This window comes from Amphiprion ocellaris, chromosome 23 (assembly GCF_022539595.1).
Source record: "Amphiprion ocellaris isolate individual 3 ecotype Okinawa chromosome 23, ASM2253959v1, whole genome shotgun sequence".
Classification (NCBI taxonomy): Eukaryota; Metazoa; Chordata; class Actinopteri; family Pomacentridae; genus Amphiprion; species Amphiprion ocellaris.
In genome coordinates this window covers 21,364,089-21,383,028 of record NC_072788.1, presented here as the reverse complement: position 1 = coordinate 21,383,028, position 18,940 = coordinate 21,364,089, and the positions used below count along the sequence as shown (strand labels likewise).

The 18,940-nt window shown below is 38.7% G+C and overlaps 1 protein-coding gene across 1 annotated transcript in view; it reads right to left on the bottom strand.

Annotated features, from left to right (window-relative positions):
* Positions 1 to 18,940, bottom strand: part of col4a5 (collagen, type IV, alpha 5 (Alport syndrome)) — a 59,513-nt gene that overhangs the window by 31,794 nt on the left and 8,779 nt on the right. The window contains exons 2-4 of the mRNA XM_023280501.3: positions 2,146 to 2,202; positions 479 to 568; positions 286 to 330 (exon numbers count right to left, since the gene is read on the bottom strand). Of these exons, the coding sequence (XP_023136269.2) occupies positions 286 to 330; positions 479 to 568; positions 2,146 to 2,202 (192 nt within the window). The remainder of the gene's footprint in view (positions 1 to 285; positions 331 to 478; positions 569 to 2,145; positions 2,203 to 18,940) is intronic.

Below are 18,940 nucleotides of genomic sequence, written 5' to 3'. Positions count from 1 at the left end.
AAGACTGTTTGAAATAAGGTGAAATGGGGACACCTGCTGGTCACAGGAGAGTATTACAAGATAGAAAAAATCCCTGATTACTTAGATAACTCTGGAAAATTGATCTGTTTAGTCAACAGGGAACAAAAAAATTTTAAAAAAATCAACATTTATCTACAGCTATAATAAAGTTGAAATAATAGGAACCAGTACAATCATGTAAATCTGTTTTTTATATCTGTTAAGCGGCTGTTTGCAAGAGAAAAGACTGCAAAATGAAAATAAAAAAAGGTGAAATTTACTTACTCTGATTCCTTTTGGACCAGTCGGTCCTGAAGGTCCATCACTTCCCTGAGAGGAAGAACAGCACAGAACCAGATCATATTAGCAACTCCAGCATCTGGAATATGTTCTTTTTATTATTCAGGTTCAGGTTCAATCAGTTTGTGCTAATTCTGTGTCCTGTTCTCCTCCTTCTCCTTCATCCACATGGACCCACCTTCTCTCCTCTGGCTCCGATTGGTCCCTCAGGACCGGGGAAACCTGGGACTCCTGGCTGTCCGGTGAGGCCTGGGAAACCCCTCTCACCCTACACACAACCAGGACTCACAGTTATCACACGATTCCGCACTCCCACTCCCTTTTTTTAACTCATATGGAGTCCAAAATTCCACAGTTAGACATTTTATTTTGCTCTTCAGGCTTCGCTCTTCTTAAAACGACACAATATCTGACAAAGTGCAGCGTTTACATCAATATATGAAAATCTGTGTGGTGGTCACGGATAAATCAATTTTAATGTACGCAGAAAAACTAAAAATGGAAAAATGTGCTCAGATGATCGAAGTCTGTTTAGCTTTTCCTGTTGGAACTAACTTTATTTTCTTTATCATTAAAGTTTGCTGTAATTTTCTAAATTTTTTGTGCTTGTGATTTAATGCACTTATTACAGATGCAAGTATATATTGTGAGTCACAAATAAGCAACAAACAAACAAAATAAATATTCTGTTCGAAAAACTACAAAACTAGATTGAGTCAGCCCCTTAATTTGCTCATGTTTAAAGCTAATGCTGGATCATACTTGGAATTAAAGTGTAAAGTTCTGGTGGTTTAAATAGATTTTTTAAAATCTAAAGCTACACTGGAAAAAACAAAACAAATTCTACATTTTTTTTTGGTTTTTAGCTGTATGATTTTGAACAATTCACTGTTATTTTTGCAGCTTTTCCCAGAAAAAGTACTAATTTACATGCTAACCCTTAAAAAAAGTCAAAATTTTAAATAATGTTCACATGAAAATATCTATTTTTTACAAATGCTATGTTGCTTTTTTCATTTTACTGTAAAATTACATTTTTTTTCACAGTTTTTGAATATTAGCATAATTTTCTTGTGTATTTCCACCATTTTTCTTTTTCTTTTAGAGTTTGCTGCAACATTATTTAAAGACAAAAGACAAATCATGATTTAATTGATTCACAAATGAATCCTTATTAGTGCAACCCAGCACTGGAGATGAAAACATTATTTTAGTAATCAATTTAGTTGATCAACAAGCAATTAAACAGAAATTTTTCAGTTGATTTTTAATCAAAAATGCCCAAAAATCTTTGCTGTTTTGGAGATGAATCAGTTTTAACATACAAACTGCAAAGATTCAAAAGTAATTTAACAGCTACATGTTGTTTCGGGTTTCATGTTCAACATTGTTTTTAATATTTTTGTGCAATTTTATGTGATTAGTAATTAATGTATCCTTCAGATTTCCTTTTAATTCTTGATTGCATTGTATGTTTATATATCGTAGGTCATTTTATGTGAAGCACTTGTTTTAGAAAGTTGTTATCCACATCAGGTTTATTATTAATAGCAGTAAAATGAAGAGTACACAAGATTATCTGCATCAAATCCAGATTTTAAAGTAACTTGGACATCTTTTCTGTTTTGTCACATCTCATAAAAAACGCTCCTACTACGGCAAAAGCTTCATGAGCAGCAGGATTTTTATTTGCTGCAAGTTAAAGGTCCATGATGATGAATTTTCCATCATTTTCTAGATAAATCAGGTCACCTGACAAACAGAAACTGAAAATTTAAGTTAGAATTAACGGAAAATAAATCAGAAACGGTTATAATTTAAACTTTTCACATATATTTCACCCACCTTGGCTCCTTTCACCCCGCTGCAGTCACATTTAGATCCTGTACATCCTTGGCAAGCCTGTTGAAGAACCAGATAAACATAAATGAGCGACTTTTTTCAGACTTTATTTCATCAGGAACATTAAATACTGACAGTCACACATAAATCCTACATGGACATGATGAAATAAACCAAGTCAGGTCGCTGTTGTTCATAGAACACATTTAATATGTTATGTACGGATACTGAGTCATGTGACCTAAATACGTAGCGGGGGGCGGGAACTGATGGGAGTCAGAAACACCCCCACAATACGGATAAGTCCCAATAAGTCTGCAGCGGTTGATTTGTAGTAGAATCGCAATCATGTGCTCATCAGCAGGCAGCTGACGTAGTGTTCACTTGTTGTCATAGTTACAGAAATCTTTGACAAATCTGTGGATCCAGACTATAAGCCGCATCACTGCCAAAATCTATTCACTTGGTAGTTGTGTCCTTTCTGACCATCCTTGAAAATTTCGTCCAAATCCGTTATTCCGTTTTTGAGTAATGTTGAACACAGACAGACAAACATTACGCATATTGTCACATAACTCCGCCAAGGAACGTGGCGGAGTAATAAAAACAGATCTTTACTGTGATTGTTAAACAAAAGACAGTTCTGCAGCTCTTTGGATCAGCAGCATAAACACAACAAAAGAGCACAAAGTTCTTACAAAAAATAAATATAATAAACAGTAAAATAATGTAAAATTAAAATTGCAGTGTGTAAAAATAAGAATGAAGAGAAAATTGCAGTGTGAGATTCATTTTTGACAGTTGGGTCAATATTCATGCAATAAGTCTGTCACTGAAACAGGAAATCTTCTTTCAAGATGCATTTTTTGCAGGTACTTTTGTAATGTTGACTACAATCTTTTTTTAAACACTATTTTCCCTGGTATTACACATTTCTAGGTTGTACAGCTCATCTGTGTGGCCACTAGACGGCACCACTTCATTATGCTGCTGCTCAGCCACAGTTTCTTCCCACAGATGGGATTTGAGCAGCTTCTCCTGCAGCTGAGAAGACGGCTGCAAGGTCAGTGAGGACCAAATAGACCTAATCTCAACCCGAAAACAAACCTAGAAGTGACCGATTAACTTCTCAGGGGAAGACAGAAGAGTTAAAGGAAAGCCGAGCAGGGAGGGAGATGGAAGGATGGAAGGATATAGGGAGTGCCAGGCTGCTGATTAACTTTTCCCAGGCTTGTTGACTCAGTGGATGCCAGACGGGCATCGATTGCACGCATGCCAGGCAGGCACGTTGTGAGAAAGACGAGGAGGCAGCGAGTGCACGAGAGACAACAGACATTCTTCTGTCTGCTGCTGTGTTTCTGTGTTTTATTGTTTTACGGCAACAGAAGGGCTGCAGGAGCATCTTCTGCTTCACTGATGCATCGACGAGTCGTTCAAATGTAAGAAAAGTCAGAAAATTGTGGATCTGAACCTCGAGATTTTCAGTTTATAAAAAGAGGAAGAACAAAAAAAAAGCAGGAAATCCTCACACTGGAGGAGATGAAATCAGAAAATACAGGAGGAGGAGAAAGTGTTGGGAAAACAAAGATAAGAAAAATGAAATCAGCAACAAATGAATGAGCCAGATTTGTATTTAGCGAACTGCTATGGAGCTAAAACTGCACAAGAAGCTCATAATGACCAATTAAATGTAGCAAGAACGCCGATAAAATAGTGAAATGTGCTCAGATGATCGAGGTCCGATCAGCTTTTCCTGTTGATTCTATGTAATTTTCTGGATATTTTCATCATTTATCGTCATTTGAGGTAACAGAATCAGATGTTTTGTGCTCAGTACAGTAAAAAAACGGACTCATTTTCAGAACAGCTGCTGATAATTTGCAATAACTTGCCTCAGTTCTCACCAGTAGAGCTTCTGACTCTACTGACTTATATACAAAGAGGGTCCTCGACTTACGTTGGAGTTCCTACAGACTGATGCAATTTTCAATGTAAGTTGGAATGAAAATCTTTTTTTTTTTTTTTTTTTTAAACAAATGCTCATTTGCTCTTTTTTTTCATTTTACTGTAAAATGACACTATATTCACAGTTTTGGAATATCAGCATCACTTTCATCTCATTTTTAAAGTTAATAATGGATCATACTTCAAATTAGAGCTAAAATTTTTCTGCAACAGAGGTTTAAATAAAACTTTTCTTAATCTAAAGCTACACTTAAAACATTTTAAAAAGTTTTTAGATGTATTTCTTTAAACAATTTACCATTTTACAGTAACCCCACTACAAATTTACATCCTGACCCTTAAAAAAGGCAAAAATTTTAAATAATATCCACATAAAAAAATCTGTTTTTACAAATGCCCAGTTGTTCTGTGTGTTTTATTGCAAAATGACACAGTTTTTGATTATTGGCATCATTTTCTTGTGTAATTTCACCATTAAAAAAAAAAAAAAAAAAAAAAAACTGATTTGTTTTTCCAGTGCGTTAAATTCACTGCCACATCATTTAAAGGTAAATTGATTTAAAAATTAACCCTTATTAGTGCAACCCAGCTTTAGAAATGAAATTTCAATAATCAATTAGTTGATCAACAAGCACTCAAACAGACATATTTCAGTTTTAATCAAAAATGCCAAATAATCTCAGCTTTTAGGTTCTCAAATGTGCTGCTTCCTGTGTTTTCAATCACATCTGTGGAGCTTTACACTGTTGTTCAAACAAAATAGATGCTTACTTTGACTAAATGACTAATTAACTGATTAAAAATGAAAACAATCTTCAGTTGTGACCCATGACAGATTAATAACATCATTTCTCCACATGATCGTTTTAGGAAAACATTGACAGTAGTGACTCAACTTCGAAACACAATAAAACATGCAACTGACACAATATTAGAAGCATTTATTAGAGCCGCAGTAAAAAAATATTAACATTCATTTTAGTCAAAATCTTTCAAATCTGCCCCCCGCAGCTCAGTTTCATGGAAATAAACTGATTATTGACACATTTTAAGACATTCATTGATGACAAATGCAGGAGAATTTGCTGCCTTCTGGTGTTTTATCAATGTATTTTCATATCATTTGCATTTTTGGCTATTAGTTTGATAAAACAAATGTTCTGAAGGTGTCAGCTGCTTGTAATACTAGCGACATTTTTCACTTTTCTGACTAAAATCTGACTAAATCGGCAAACTGCATCATTAATGTGTTATTTCTCGGATGTAATCTTGCATTTTACTCTGATTTGTGGTCGACTTCTGCAGAGTAAACTGTTTAGGAAAACTGCTGGACAGTTCAAGCGCCTGTGTAGCGGCTGTTTGTACACAGAGTGTGCTTGAGTGTGTATACATTACATGTATCACATTCCTGTGTGTGTGTACAGGAAGTGTCTGCAGTTATAGACCAGGTGTTAACCACACTCTGTTAAAATCCTACTTCTCTGTACAGATCTGCAGCCTGATCTGTTCCTGTGCAGCTCGGAGGCGGAAGAAGGTCGACGGTTTGATTCCCAGGTTAGAGTTTAGGAGATCTGTGGAGGACGGCGAAACACACACAGAAACACACGCCTGAATACATCAGTGTGTGTTTGTACAAGCCTTGGATCTGCGCATTAGCGCCTGGTCTGCTTCAGCTCAATGCCGTCTGCTCTCCCACGCCCGGCCCTGCAGCTCTTCACCTCCATCTCTTCCTTCTCTTTGTCTGCATCCATCTGCCGTCCTGTCATCTCTGTGCTCATCCCTCTTTATCCATAAAAAGCATGACAGAGCTCGCTCAGAAACATCCACCGACCGCCTGGAGATTTCCACTTAAACCAGCTCCAGTCCAGTGCAGCCAATCAGCGGCTCTGATTGGTTTGCAAACTGGATATTTACCAACACGTGTAGCAGCAGCCAATGAGAATCATTTGTCAGAGTGAACGAGGAAGTCATTCATCAACAAAACTTGAAAGCGGCCTCATTAATAAGACTGAGACAAAGCCAATGTTTATCTGCTGCTCTGATTGATTTAACTGTTGCTGATTTAAGCCTCCTGTTGTGTTCCGCGTCAAAATGACCCATTTTAAAGCAAAAAAATCTAATCAATCAATCGAAAATTTATTTATAGAGCACTTTACAACACTCAAGGTGACCAAAGTAGGGCTGCAACAACGAATCGATAAAATCGATAATAATCGATTATTAAAAGCGTTGGCAACGAATTTCATTATCGATTCGTTGTGTCGCGCGATTCGTGCGTCACTCGCCATGTCGCGAGCGTCTACTTCACCTGCAGAGCTTTGTCAATGCTGGCTGACTGAAATAAAGTTTTTTTGTTTTTTGTTTTTTTAAAATAACTCCACCTGTAGAGCGAGTTGAACAGAACGAGGTGGCGGCAAAGCGAAAGTAAATTCAGAGTAATTTCAACCAAACATGACGGACACGGAGAAAACAGTCAGACCGAAATCCTCAAAAGTGTGGCAGCATTTCACGCTTCACAAAACAACAAACATGCGTAGCATACAAGCTTTGCAAAAGTGATATGATGTACGGGAGCACCACGATGATGATGCAGCACCTGAAACGGAAACACGTTGGAGTCGCCGATGAGGATGAAGGAGCTCAACGGCAGGTAAGTCACTACATTATCCTACGTTTGTTCTGTTTTTAAGTGAGGAAACGTAACGTTAGTCTCTCTGGTAGCTCTCCTGATGCTAGTGTTTGTTTGTTAGCTGATTAATGACAGTGACAGGGCACGTGTGTGCGCGCGCGCGCGTGTGAAACTTTTTATTTCACTTTAATCAGCTTAAGCAGGGTTTGAATATGCTTTATAAATAAAAGTAACTTGCCCACAATGGTGATAATAATTTAAAGATTAAGCTTCAAGTTTTAATTTTCTCACAAAGTCTGAGTGAAGACACTGGTCTGTGTTGGAGTGAAGCAGGATGAACTGCATTTAGACCAAACAGGGGTTAAAGTAATTTATTTAGTATGTAGTATTTTTTATGGTGCTTGTCCTATCTATCTATCTATCTATCTATCTATGTGTGTGTGTGTGTGTGTGTGTGTGTGTGTGTGTGTGTGTGTGTGTGTGTGTGTGTGTGTGTGTGTGTGCGTGCCTGCGTGCGTGCGTACTTTGTGCTTTGCTCTTTGGACTACTTACTTGCCTTAACCTAATACTGCAAATAAAACAAGATAATTACGGAGTTGTTGTAAATTGTGCTATAATACATACTCAAACTATACTATCTTTCTCATTTCATGAACAGCAAACAATGACAGGCTTCATGATGAGAAAGACATCATGTCCACCACAGCAAGCATCTGTCCTGACTGAGAGCATCCTCAACATGATGGTCATTGACACGAGGCCTCTGTCAATGGTTGAAGACGAAGGCTTCGCTTCAATGATCTTATTTGCTCTGTCAGTCCAAATCTTCTCTTTCTGAATAAAGCGGCCGAAATTAAAAATGTGTTGTTTTTTTATCCGATTCATCGATTAATCGAAAAAATAATCGGCCGACTAATCGATTATTAAAATAATCGTTAGTTGCAGCCCTAGACCAAAGTGCTTTCCAGTTAAAGTCAAACAGTAAAAATAAAAACAAGAAAAGCACTCAGAGAGTGCAGTAGTCTGCCAGGGCTGCTCATTCTCCCTTATGACATTATCAGAATTGCAGCATTTTTTTTGACATATTAGTTATTGACAACATAGAATGTGGTCATTTAATATAGATGTACTCACAAACAAAATGACTTTTCGCTGAGCACAGGCGTGTGTTATGCATGTGTACGTTATATACATGTGGGGCGGGAATTGATGGGACTAGGAAACACCCTCACAATTTAATCAATTATTCCTTGAATCATTTCTGACGGATAAGTCAGTCCTGATAAGTCCTCAGTGGTGGATTTGTTTTAGGATCACAATCATGTGATCCTACAACAAATCATGTCTACATGTCTAATGTAAACAAAAAAAATCGGCAAATATAAACTATTTCCTTGAACCAAATTCTGTAAAAAACTCAACTCGACAGTCCTGAGCACAAACATAAAGTTATTTGTAACTCAGCTGAGACCAACAGCCACCTGAGAAAAAATCTGCACGTTTTCAGGTGAACTGAGTTGATCTGCAGACAGTGTTTACACAAAACAAACAGAAAGAAACTCAACCTTTCAGGTGATTTATGGCATTTTTGTTCTAAAAAAAGAATTTTGTTTGCATACAATCATCCCAATATCAAGTCATGCACCAGATTTACACTTTATTCAAGTGAGCAGACGCCATCTTTGAGTCTATAAATAAAACAAATTCATGATATTAAGGTATAATTTCACCTAATGAGCTAATATCTGCTGATTTTCACCGCCAGCAAACCTACTGCAGCCTGAGGTGTTTGTCTTAGGACTAATATTTAAAGAAAAATCTGTCATGTTAAAAGCATCTCCCCCCCTCCGTGCTGTTTGCTCACCCCTCCTCACCCCCTCCTCCCCCGGTGGGGCATGTAATCCACTTAGAAAGGTCAGTGAGCTGCAGATATTTGCTCCACTCTCTCTCGCCATCTTTTAACTCACTCTGTCCTCACCTCCGGCCCACTTTTTCCATCACGCTGAGGTGAAGAAGAACCGCTGGAGGTCTGACAGGTGGTAGCAGACCGCACAGGTTCGGATGTTTAACACGAAGAATTTAAGTGTTTTCAGAAAACAGATCGATGCTGATGTGAAATGTTTCACAGTTGAGGTTTGAGATCGTCTTTTCTCAAGAATATTTCCTCAGAATTAGCATGAATATGGTAGCTCTTCCTAAAAGTGCCATCTGTAGCCTTCAGTGGAATAATCTGACATTATTAAAGGGTCCTTCAAGGAGTCATTCAGTTAAAAATATACAGTGTAAAGCTGCTTTAAAGCTGATTAAATAAATCTGCCACATTAATTGATGCATATTTATATGATTCATGGATTTGTTTCAGTTAAAAAGAAAGTAAGTTAATGACTAAATCATAAAAATGAGGCATTAAGTGTTTGAAGTGCTCTGAATTTATGTTACGTAGGGATGGATTTCATGTTTTTAAGTAGCTATAAACATCACCATCGAAATAAAAATGGCAAAAAAATATTAAAAGTTGCAAAAACATGGTGGAAAACAGTAGAGTTGTTTTTTCCTGCAACAAAAGTAAACACACTTTCGCTAATACAGAGTAACTTTAACTAATACAGAGCAACTTTAATTCATTTTAGAGCAACTTTAACTCATATAGAGTAACTTTAACTCATATAGAGCAACTTTAATGTTGAGCAATTTTAATATAGAGCAATTTTAACTAACATAGAGCAAATTTAAATCATTTACAGCCACTTTAACTAATGTAGAGCAACTTCAAATAATATAGAGCAACTTTAACTAATATAGAGCAACTTTAATAATATCAACTTTAGCTAATATAAGGCAACTTCAACTCATGCAGAGCAACTTTAACTCATTTAGAGTAACTTTAATCAATATAGAGCAACTTTTGAACAGTAGTGTACGTATTTTCCAAAACCTGGCATCACTGCACAAACACAGATTAATCTAGAAGCTCGATTCAAAGAAACTGGATGACTGACCAGTTAAATGAGTCAAATGTGTGATGCAGCGCTATCAAACTTGTCTCATATTCAATAAACGGTTAAGATTTGCTGGAAATCTGAGCAGGACAGTGACCAGAGCACATGAAACATGAGCTTTTTGCATCATCTGGCTCCAGAGTGACGTTTTTACAGGTGCAGGTAGGAAAACTGAAAAAGGCGTGTACAAAAGTGATGGAGTGGTGATCCAGGTGAGGGCGTGTGAGGAGGAGGAGGAGGAGGAGGAGGAGGAGGAGGAGGAGGAGGAGGAGGAGGAGGAGGAGGAGGAGGAGGAGGAGGGAGGCGGGGCGGAAGATGTGAACCCGGGGATTAGACTGGCGAGACTGGAATTCCCCCGTTCATCAGAAGACCGATGATTAGACACATATAGACGCTGCCCTGCTGTCAACACACACATACAGAAAACACAAAGACACACACACACACAGTATGCAATCGCACACACACACAAACACACACAAAGCTGCAAAGAGCGCTTCTTCTGAGCATCACCAAGACAAACAAACAGCTCCTGAAACCCCCCGATTCGACCACAACTTACGACTTTTCAGCCTGAAACATGTTCACACTGGCTGCTGCACGTGAGCGCGCTTTTAAATCTCAAATTTAATCCACGACACAGCTCTGATTAAATGGTGACTCTGTCAGACTTTAGCCACAAGTTTCCTGGTTTGTCTTCATGCAAGACTGAAGACGTTTGTACAATTTATACTTCCACACCACACATTTCAAACAGGTAGCCAAAGTAAATCTGTTGCTTCAGCTTCTAAACATCAGGCTGGAAAAAAGAGAGAAATTTCTAAATCTGGTTGCAATGTTGCTGCAGGTTTGTGTGTCTCAGGCCAAGTTTACACAACGTTGCATCCGAAAACGCAAAAGTGCCTTGGCACTACACGACAACAGAGTGAAAAAAATGTGCATTTTCATTGGAATGATGGAAGGACTGATTGTCTAAAATTCTGTTTCTGTGTAAACAGGCGGCCAAAATGCAACAAAACCTTAGAGTTTCATCCTATAACTGTTGCCGTGTCGTTTCAACTTCTTAAATGTACCACTAGAACGCCATATTTCACCCTTTTCACAGCCATTTTGGGTCAATGATGTCTGAGCAGCTGTGCTCAGCTGCCCAACTAGCAGCTACTGAGCACTCTGTAAATTGTAGCTTCAGAAAACACTCTTTACAATGCATTGCATATCAGTCACACAGCAACATCACAAGTAAATCCTCAACCAAATTATAAGCAACGTTACATGTGTGGCCAGGAGCACTGACGCTCTGGATTTAATAAAAGTAGAATTTCTCCAATAAAGTTGTTCTGAGCCATGACAAGTGAGTCTCAGAGTCAAAGCAATGAGGAGTCAGAAATGACAATCAAATTACACACTGCCTTTAATATAGCCAAAGAAGAGCTAGCTTTGTGAACCATCCTCCTGAAAAACATTTGGGTTAAATGCACAAAATGTTTAAATGCACATTTATGTGAAAAAAATGATCAGAAACATAAACTAACAGTCCAAGTTATATCTAAAGAAACAAGTCCGGGCAAACTGACTCCAAAAGCCACAAACCAGAAGGGCACAAGGAAGAAGTCAGACAGGAAACAGGAAGCAGCAAACAAACAAGTAAATAAACGAGGTATGAAAAACTGAATGCACAAACCAGATGCAGACGAGGAGAATCATGCAGGACGTGTTTTAACACAGAAGTGGCTGAAGAGATGAGACAGGTGAAAGTAATCAGGGTTAATCAAGGAAAGAGACAGAGGGAGGAAGTAAACACACAAGCAACATATGAGGAAAGGCGATTTCTAGGGATGGCCTGATATTGGCATAAAAATGCATTATCTGTCAATATCATTATCGTTTTTTTCTGCCTATCATCAAAACCGATAAAATAATGCCTGTGCTATTCTTCTGCTGCTATTACAGTATTCCACTTACATTTTACAATATACAGTCAGTATACTTTATACAGTGACATTTTGTCTTAGTCAATTTTGTGTTTTGCATTTCTATATTTTTTCCACATAGGACTGCAAGACAACCTCACAGGGGTGGCAGAGGGCCTCGTTTCACACCTGAACAGGAGGAGGCTATCTGCACCATGGTTGTAGAAAACAATACCATAAGACTAAGGGAGATAAAGAGTGCCATTTTAGAGGACAACAACATCTTTGAAAACATCCAAACAGTCGGCATCTCAACCATCGAAATATCATCGGCCACAGAGCTACAGCCATGTCAACGGGGCGGGAACATAACCATGGGTGCTGCTATCTCTGACAATGGTGCGGTAACTCATATTCCAATAATTGGCCCATACAATACAGAGCACCTTGTCATCTTTTTAGACACTCTCTACGGGGATCTCATCCCTGAACAAGAGAGGGGTCAGACTGGAGAGAACTTGCCAAAGTTCATCATAGTTTGGGACAATGTCAGCTTCCATCGCTCCAACATTATCAGGCAATGGTTTGCCATCCACAATAGGATGCTGATGGAGTTCCTCTCACCCTACTCCCCATTCCTGAACCCCATTGAGGAATTTTTCTCAGCATGGAGATGACAAGTGTATGATCGCCAGCCACATACACAGATGATCCTTCTGGCTGCCATGGATGTAACGTGTGATGACATCACAGCAGATGCCTGCAGAGGCTGGATAAGACACTCTAAAAGATTCTTTCCACGCTGCATCGCAAGAGAAGATATTCGTTGTGATGTGGATGAGAATTTGTGGCCCAACAGACCGGAACGTCAGGAGGTGTAGGAAGACTGCACTGGAATTCCTACAGCACTGCATGTACAGTTTTATGTTCACATTTCTACTTCTGTTTTTTTCTTTGCGCTATGCAGTGCTGTCTTTTTCTTTTCTGTATTGCAATGATGTGGTCTGTCAACAAATTACAGTAAAAGCATAAATGTGAATCTTGTCCAGTCTCTTGCAATCAATCTCCCAAATACACTAAAGTGTAACTTACAATTTAGAATAACTGTCATAAAATCTTTAGCCCTAGTTTACATCAGATCATCCCTCCAGAGTACAGTTATAAAGACAACATGACTCAGCAATTTGACTGTCTGATCCACACAATGACACAAGGACTCGTCATTCTGGTGGCACTGACATGTTCATTGACACAGATATTCACTTTTGAGAGATGAACTAAGGATTTTGAGCAAGAGACTGGCTTTTGCATGTAATCCATGGTGTTTTGCTATTTGTACAAATTTTTTTGAGAAATGCACTTGCTGTTTTGCAAATATCAAGGATGATTCGAGAAATGTACCAAAGCGACTGAGAAAAACTGTAAATGGTATTATAGAGCAGCATAAGGTGAGGAGAAAAAAAACTGGTTGCTGCTGTACCTAAATAAAAAATGCAACTGGTGTAAAAACTGAGTCTGGAGTCGAGATGTCAAGATTCAAGATTCAAGATTTTATATTTGCCAATTGCGCACAGACAGTAGGAATTCTTGTGCAGGACCAATCAAAAACAGGAAGTACAAAAAAAGTACCAAAACAAAACACTCTACAAGAGCAATAAAATCTAAAATACAAAAATATGATAAATTAATCTGAATGCTACAAGAAATTATTAATGTACTAACAATTGTCCAGGAACATGTCAGGGATTTCATGAAATCAGTGTTGAACTGCTTTCTGATCTGTGTCTGATGGTACATTTTATAAATATTGTGTTTAGTTATCTCAGCAGTGCTACGCGATACTTCAAATGTGGAAAAAGTAATCAAGATACACCCTAGAGGAAAATCTTACTGCTCAAAGCTTCCTCTTACAGCTTGGGAGACAAACTTGTGATTCTTATTTTAGCTCTTTCTCATATTTTTCTCCTAAAATTCCCATGTGAGAAAGGAGGAGAACAATTCCAGCAACATCAGTCACACTTCAGATTTAAAGGAGACAATTCCTAGCTTCAGATAATGACTCCAGTTTTTCCTCAAGCTATAAATGAGAAAATATGAGAATCATATCAGACAAAATCTGAACTAAAACGAGGCTGAAATGAGAATCTTTTTAACCAACAATTACTGCTGTAATGTTTCTGTTTTAATATGTGTGTCTCAGTGTGTTGTCGGACCGCCGATCCTTTTCATCGCCGCCGGACTTTGACAACTTCAAGGTGCCGACACCCCAAGAGTGACGACCAACCCAAATATTTTCGCCCAGACAAAAACCCGACCATGGATGTTTTGACTCCTCTTTGGAGGAGGAAGACCCCCCGACACAATCACACACAAGAACACACCATGGATGTGCAGGTCCAGGAATTCCATTGATATTCCTGGGAACTCTGCTCTCTTTCCCTCCCTCCCTGAACGCGATTTTCATTCCACCTCTTCTCTTTTCATTTGTTCCAATGAATGTTGACCCCTGTGACCTTCCAGCTGAATCCTGCTAGACCTGTCTCACGTTAGAAATACAGCTATTTCCAAGTAAAATGCCATTTCCAGTGTGATTTTTCTTGCTCACGTGACTCAGATTTGCTGCTTTTCACAACAAGATGCATTTAGTTGCATTTTTTCCAGCCACCGAACACCGAAATTTATTTTTTTCTCACAAACCTTCAGGGAGTGTTATGGAATTCCTGAATGTTGTCCATCAATATGGGATTTTATCTCACTAGGAGAGGAAAACACACAAATTTCTGCTGCATCAGAAGCCATTAAGCACCGAGAAGTCTTTGTCATGGTGCCCGTTGCTAGTTAAACCCTGACAATGCTCTCTGGTAAACAAGGCACTGGCTCCTCGATTAGAACATAAAACTATATTTTTTGTAGACAGTTAATACTAAGCTATGCATATATCTGGTTTGTTGCATTAATTCTGAGTTATTTAAATAGAAAACATGTTTGTGAGTCCAACACAAGTTTTTTTAAGAGCATATTTCTTTTTAAAGTTTTCACTTCTTTGAATTTCTGTGGTGAAAGATCTACAGAATCTGTGAACAAGTGAACTGTTATTCTATGTGATCTTTCAGTGCTTGTTGTAGAAAATTTATTAACCACCAAAGAAGTCTTTGTCATGGTGCTCGTTGCTAATTGCAAAACTTTAAGAGAATTTTAAGTTATGCATATCTCAGGTTCTGTTGCATTAATTCTGATTGATTTAAAAAAAAAACAAAAAAAACAACATGTTTGTGAATCCAACGCAAGTTCTTTAAAGATAACAGAAATTTGACTTCCTTTTGTTTCAGTTGTTCTGGAAAATTTATCTGACAAGCAATAAAGTTGGGACTTTTACATGCTGTTCTAAGTGCTCATATGAACACATTAATTTTACAGTTTGCACTTCTTTGAACTTCTATTATTACAAATCCACAGAATCTGCTAATTTGCACGTGAACTGCTGTTCTATGTGATCCTTCCGTGCTTGTTCTAGAAAATTCCCTCATTTGTAAGCAGGGAGTCATGGCAGCCCAGCCCGGCCCGGCCCAGCCCGGCCCTGTATAGCACAGGTTCAAACATGTCTGTTTTCCCTCCTCAGCGCTGCACATACATCACCACTTGGCAAGACACGTCGTAGCTACGGGCAACAAGAAATTAGAGAGGGAGCGGCGGCCTGCCAGCTGAATACCTGGATATGTGCAGCCTGGGGGACAGACTGCAGCCAGGTGAGGAAAGTTTCTCACCCTCACTTTGTAAATATGCTGCTTTAAACTCACCCACAGGTGAAATCGAACCCGTGGAACTCTGCGTGCGTCGAGATGTTTTGGTTCACACAACACAACACTGTGTGGTCCAAACTGTAGTTATGACTTTTGGACTTTAATCAACAAATCAGTCAACATCTTTCAACATGTAGATTAATCTCCACCTGAGTGTTTCCATCCATCCATGTTTTTAGAAGCACTTCTGCAATCAAACCAAAACATCTCAACTGAAAACATCCATTTAAAGAAACCACGAGCCGATCTTTTATTCACGTCCACCGTCATTTAGCAGCACAATTTGTGGCAGGCTTTTTCATTACTATACCTCATTATCAATTATTAACTGATTAACAGTCTGAGCACAGTGTCTTATATATGCCATCAGAATTAAACTACACTGTCCTAGTTAATAGTTTGGTCCTGACAAATAAGTTGAGGTCATTAATCACCACAGAAGTCTTTGTCATGGTGCCCATTGCTAGCTAAACCCCCACAATGCTTTCTGCTTGCCATTAACTGCCTCCACTAGTTGCTGCAGCAAAACACTAACACACTAGAGTTTAGTAGGTGTATAATTCATTAGGAATGCCTCCAATTAGGGTTTTGTTTTTTGCCCCCCAACACCAAGTCCCAATCTGACAACATTTTCCTACATCATAATAACACTTCAAGCATCAGTAGCATACGTAATAACATTTCTGCATCTTAAACTCAAGAACATTGGTTGGAGGTCATTAAGCATCACAGAAGTCTTTGTCATGGTGCCGCTTGCTAGCTAAACCCCCACAATGCTCTCTGCTTGCCAACAGACTAGACTAGACTAGACTAAGTGATGCCTCCTCTTATCGCTACAGTAATAAACAGTAAGAGGCTCTACCTGGTGGAACCACCAGGTACTATAGCTGACCTACAACACTTAAAATGCCCACAATTTTGAAAAATGGTTGTATTTGGGACTCAATATTTAAATATAAAAAGACTTAGTGGCAAAAAACTTTCCCTACTATGAAATATTTACCCATAAACCAATCTGACATCTGGCATTAAAGTGTTGACATGTTTGGACACCTGTGTAAACCTTCGAGCAAACAGCAAACAGTTCCATGCTTCCATAAACTGAACATCCAGTCCTGCATACATGGAGGCGCATCGCTATTTGGACGAGCTACAGTCAAACCTTAATATTTATCCAGGAGCTTCTGTTGTAGACAAAACAAGACGTCCTGATACTGTATCTGAGGAACTGGGACACGTGACCGCTCAGTGGAAGATTCATCTGGAGTTCAGCTGATATGATGCCATGTTTATGATGCAAAGTGGGATTAACAGCTCAGGCTTTTGCACTCGCTGCTTTAGACTCTGACTTTAGCTCTATGAGACACATGTTGCATTATGTGCACTACTATTTCAATTGCAAGGATTTCCTAATTCATAGTGTGCAAAAATATTCCAGATTTTACTTGTATTTTGATACACTGTAGGGTCTTTTAAGGAATTTTCTGTAGATTGTTGTCCTGTCTATCACAGTTTTTGATGTAAAACTTGCATCCTGACTGCAGTAACCTAAATTTCTCACCAGTCACGGTTGTGCATCTTGATCCATTGCGCTCTTATCCCTGCACGGCATCAAAATTTAAATTAATTTCAGCTAACAGTTACAGGGATGCCAGGTTTAATTGTGGCTTTGTGTTGTGAACATCTTTGCTGCTGCACAAACAGTAATCAGTAATCAGGATGCAAGTATTTATCATGAACGCCGACACTCAATAACCAGGTTTCTCACCAGATTAAGCCTCATAATAGGGGTACTGGTGTGTAATTAAACACAATCAATACTTGCTGTAACAGCAGTGGAGTTTACCTAAAATGTCTTTATGTGCCAGAGCAGTGAGGTTTCCCTTTAATGTGGTGAGGTTAATTAATGAAAAAAAAAAACACCAGAAAAATGTCAGAGAATGGGAGTGTCTGCATACTTTCTGGTTTATGCACCACCCTTGATTCTACCTGTCTGCCTGGAGTTCAACAACATCGCCACATGGGGGCGGTAACAGAAGCCTCTCATGCACTTTAAACATCAGTTGGACATTTATGAGTCAAGCAAAAACAATCAATATTTCCGTTTTTAAGCTGCCGATGCATTGAAGTAATAAAATTTCTGTAATATTAAGGTTTCATTTCAGGAATTATGATTCATTGTTGCTTTAAATGATGATTAAAATTGAGCCCACAGGACTGTAGAACTAGATTAGAAAACAAAGCGCTGTTTATAAGGAAAACTGGCTACAGCTGCAGAATCTGCTTGGACTAATTCAACTTTAACGAGCTGTAGTTCGGTTCGTGAGAGATTTATATCCACGTTTAAAGTGCTGACGGAGGATTTCGGCTGCAGTTGGATCCTTGAACCTGAACATGCTCGCTCTTGCTTCTCCGGACCTGAGAGTCTGATCTGAGCTGGTGGAGAGGCAGGTCGCAGCAGGTTCCCGTCCTGCCCACGTTTCTCCTGGAATATCCTGCTTTAAACTGCTTCTAATGAGAGCAGGCACATCCGAGAGCTGCAGCCAGAGGGCTGGCACTTTGTTTGTTTTGCATTGAAAGGGAGCAAAAGTGAGAAGAAACAGGAAACTTACGAAGCTAAACAATGTGGCATCTTATATTTACTGTCCCAATAAAGCATGCATCATTAAAATGTCATTTTAATGCAAAATTGGAAACTCATTTGTTACAAGCTCACTATCAAGATCATTAAACGAGAATATACATCTCAGTAAACTTGTTTTTAGGTTTGCACAACTTTAAATCTACTTTCTTATTAAAAAACATCTGATCAAACGGCTTCAAACACTTTCTACCCTTCTTTCCGCCCTTCTTTCTCATCTTTTTCCTCCCCTAGTCTCTAATTTCTGCCTCTTTTCCCCTCCCCTCCTGCCCTTCGACTCTTCTTCTGTGCAGTGACAGATGTCTGATATCTCATGTTGTTTTGAGCGGAGGGGGTCTGTTTGTCCAGAGGAGATGAGGAATGTCATGCATTCAGTGTTCACACACAAACACGAGAAAAAAACCCTGGTCTTCATATTTTAGATTTCATTCTACATTGTCCATAAAGAAAAACATCATCCACGCTGCCTTTAGATGCACAGAAACACACAAATTCTCTTAAGGAGTGGCTGAAACACTTTCTCTCAAAGCTAATTTGCAGTTACATCAAACAACTGTAATCAGCACTGATTTTTGTCATTTTTTAAATCTGCAATCTTCAAACGTATGTGAAAAATGCAAAGCCAGTCTGAGAGGAGAAGGAGCCTCCCTTTATTCTACCATTACATCTTTTGTATTCACATCCTCTGGCCTTCAAGTCAGCGGAACCCTTATGGATGTAGGAGCCTTCATCAAAAGTCCACGAGGGATCTTTAAAATAAGTAGAGCTGCATTAAAGTGAAGGAAATCCTGGTGGACTGAAATCGCACCTGCTCTTCAACCAACTGAATGCTAAACAAAATTTTAATGAGGATA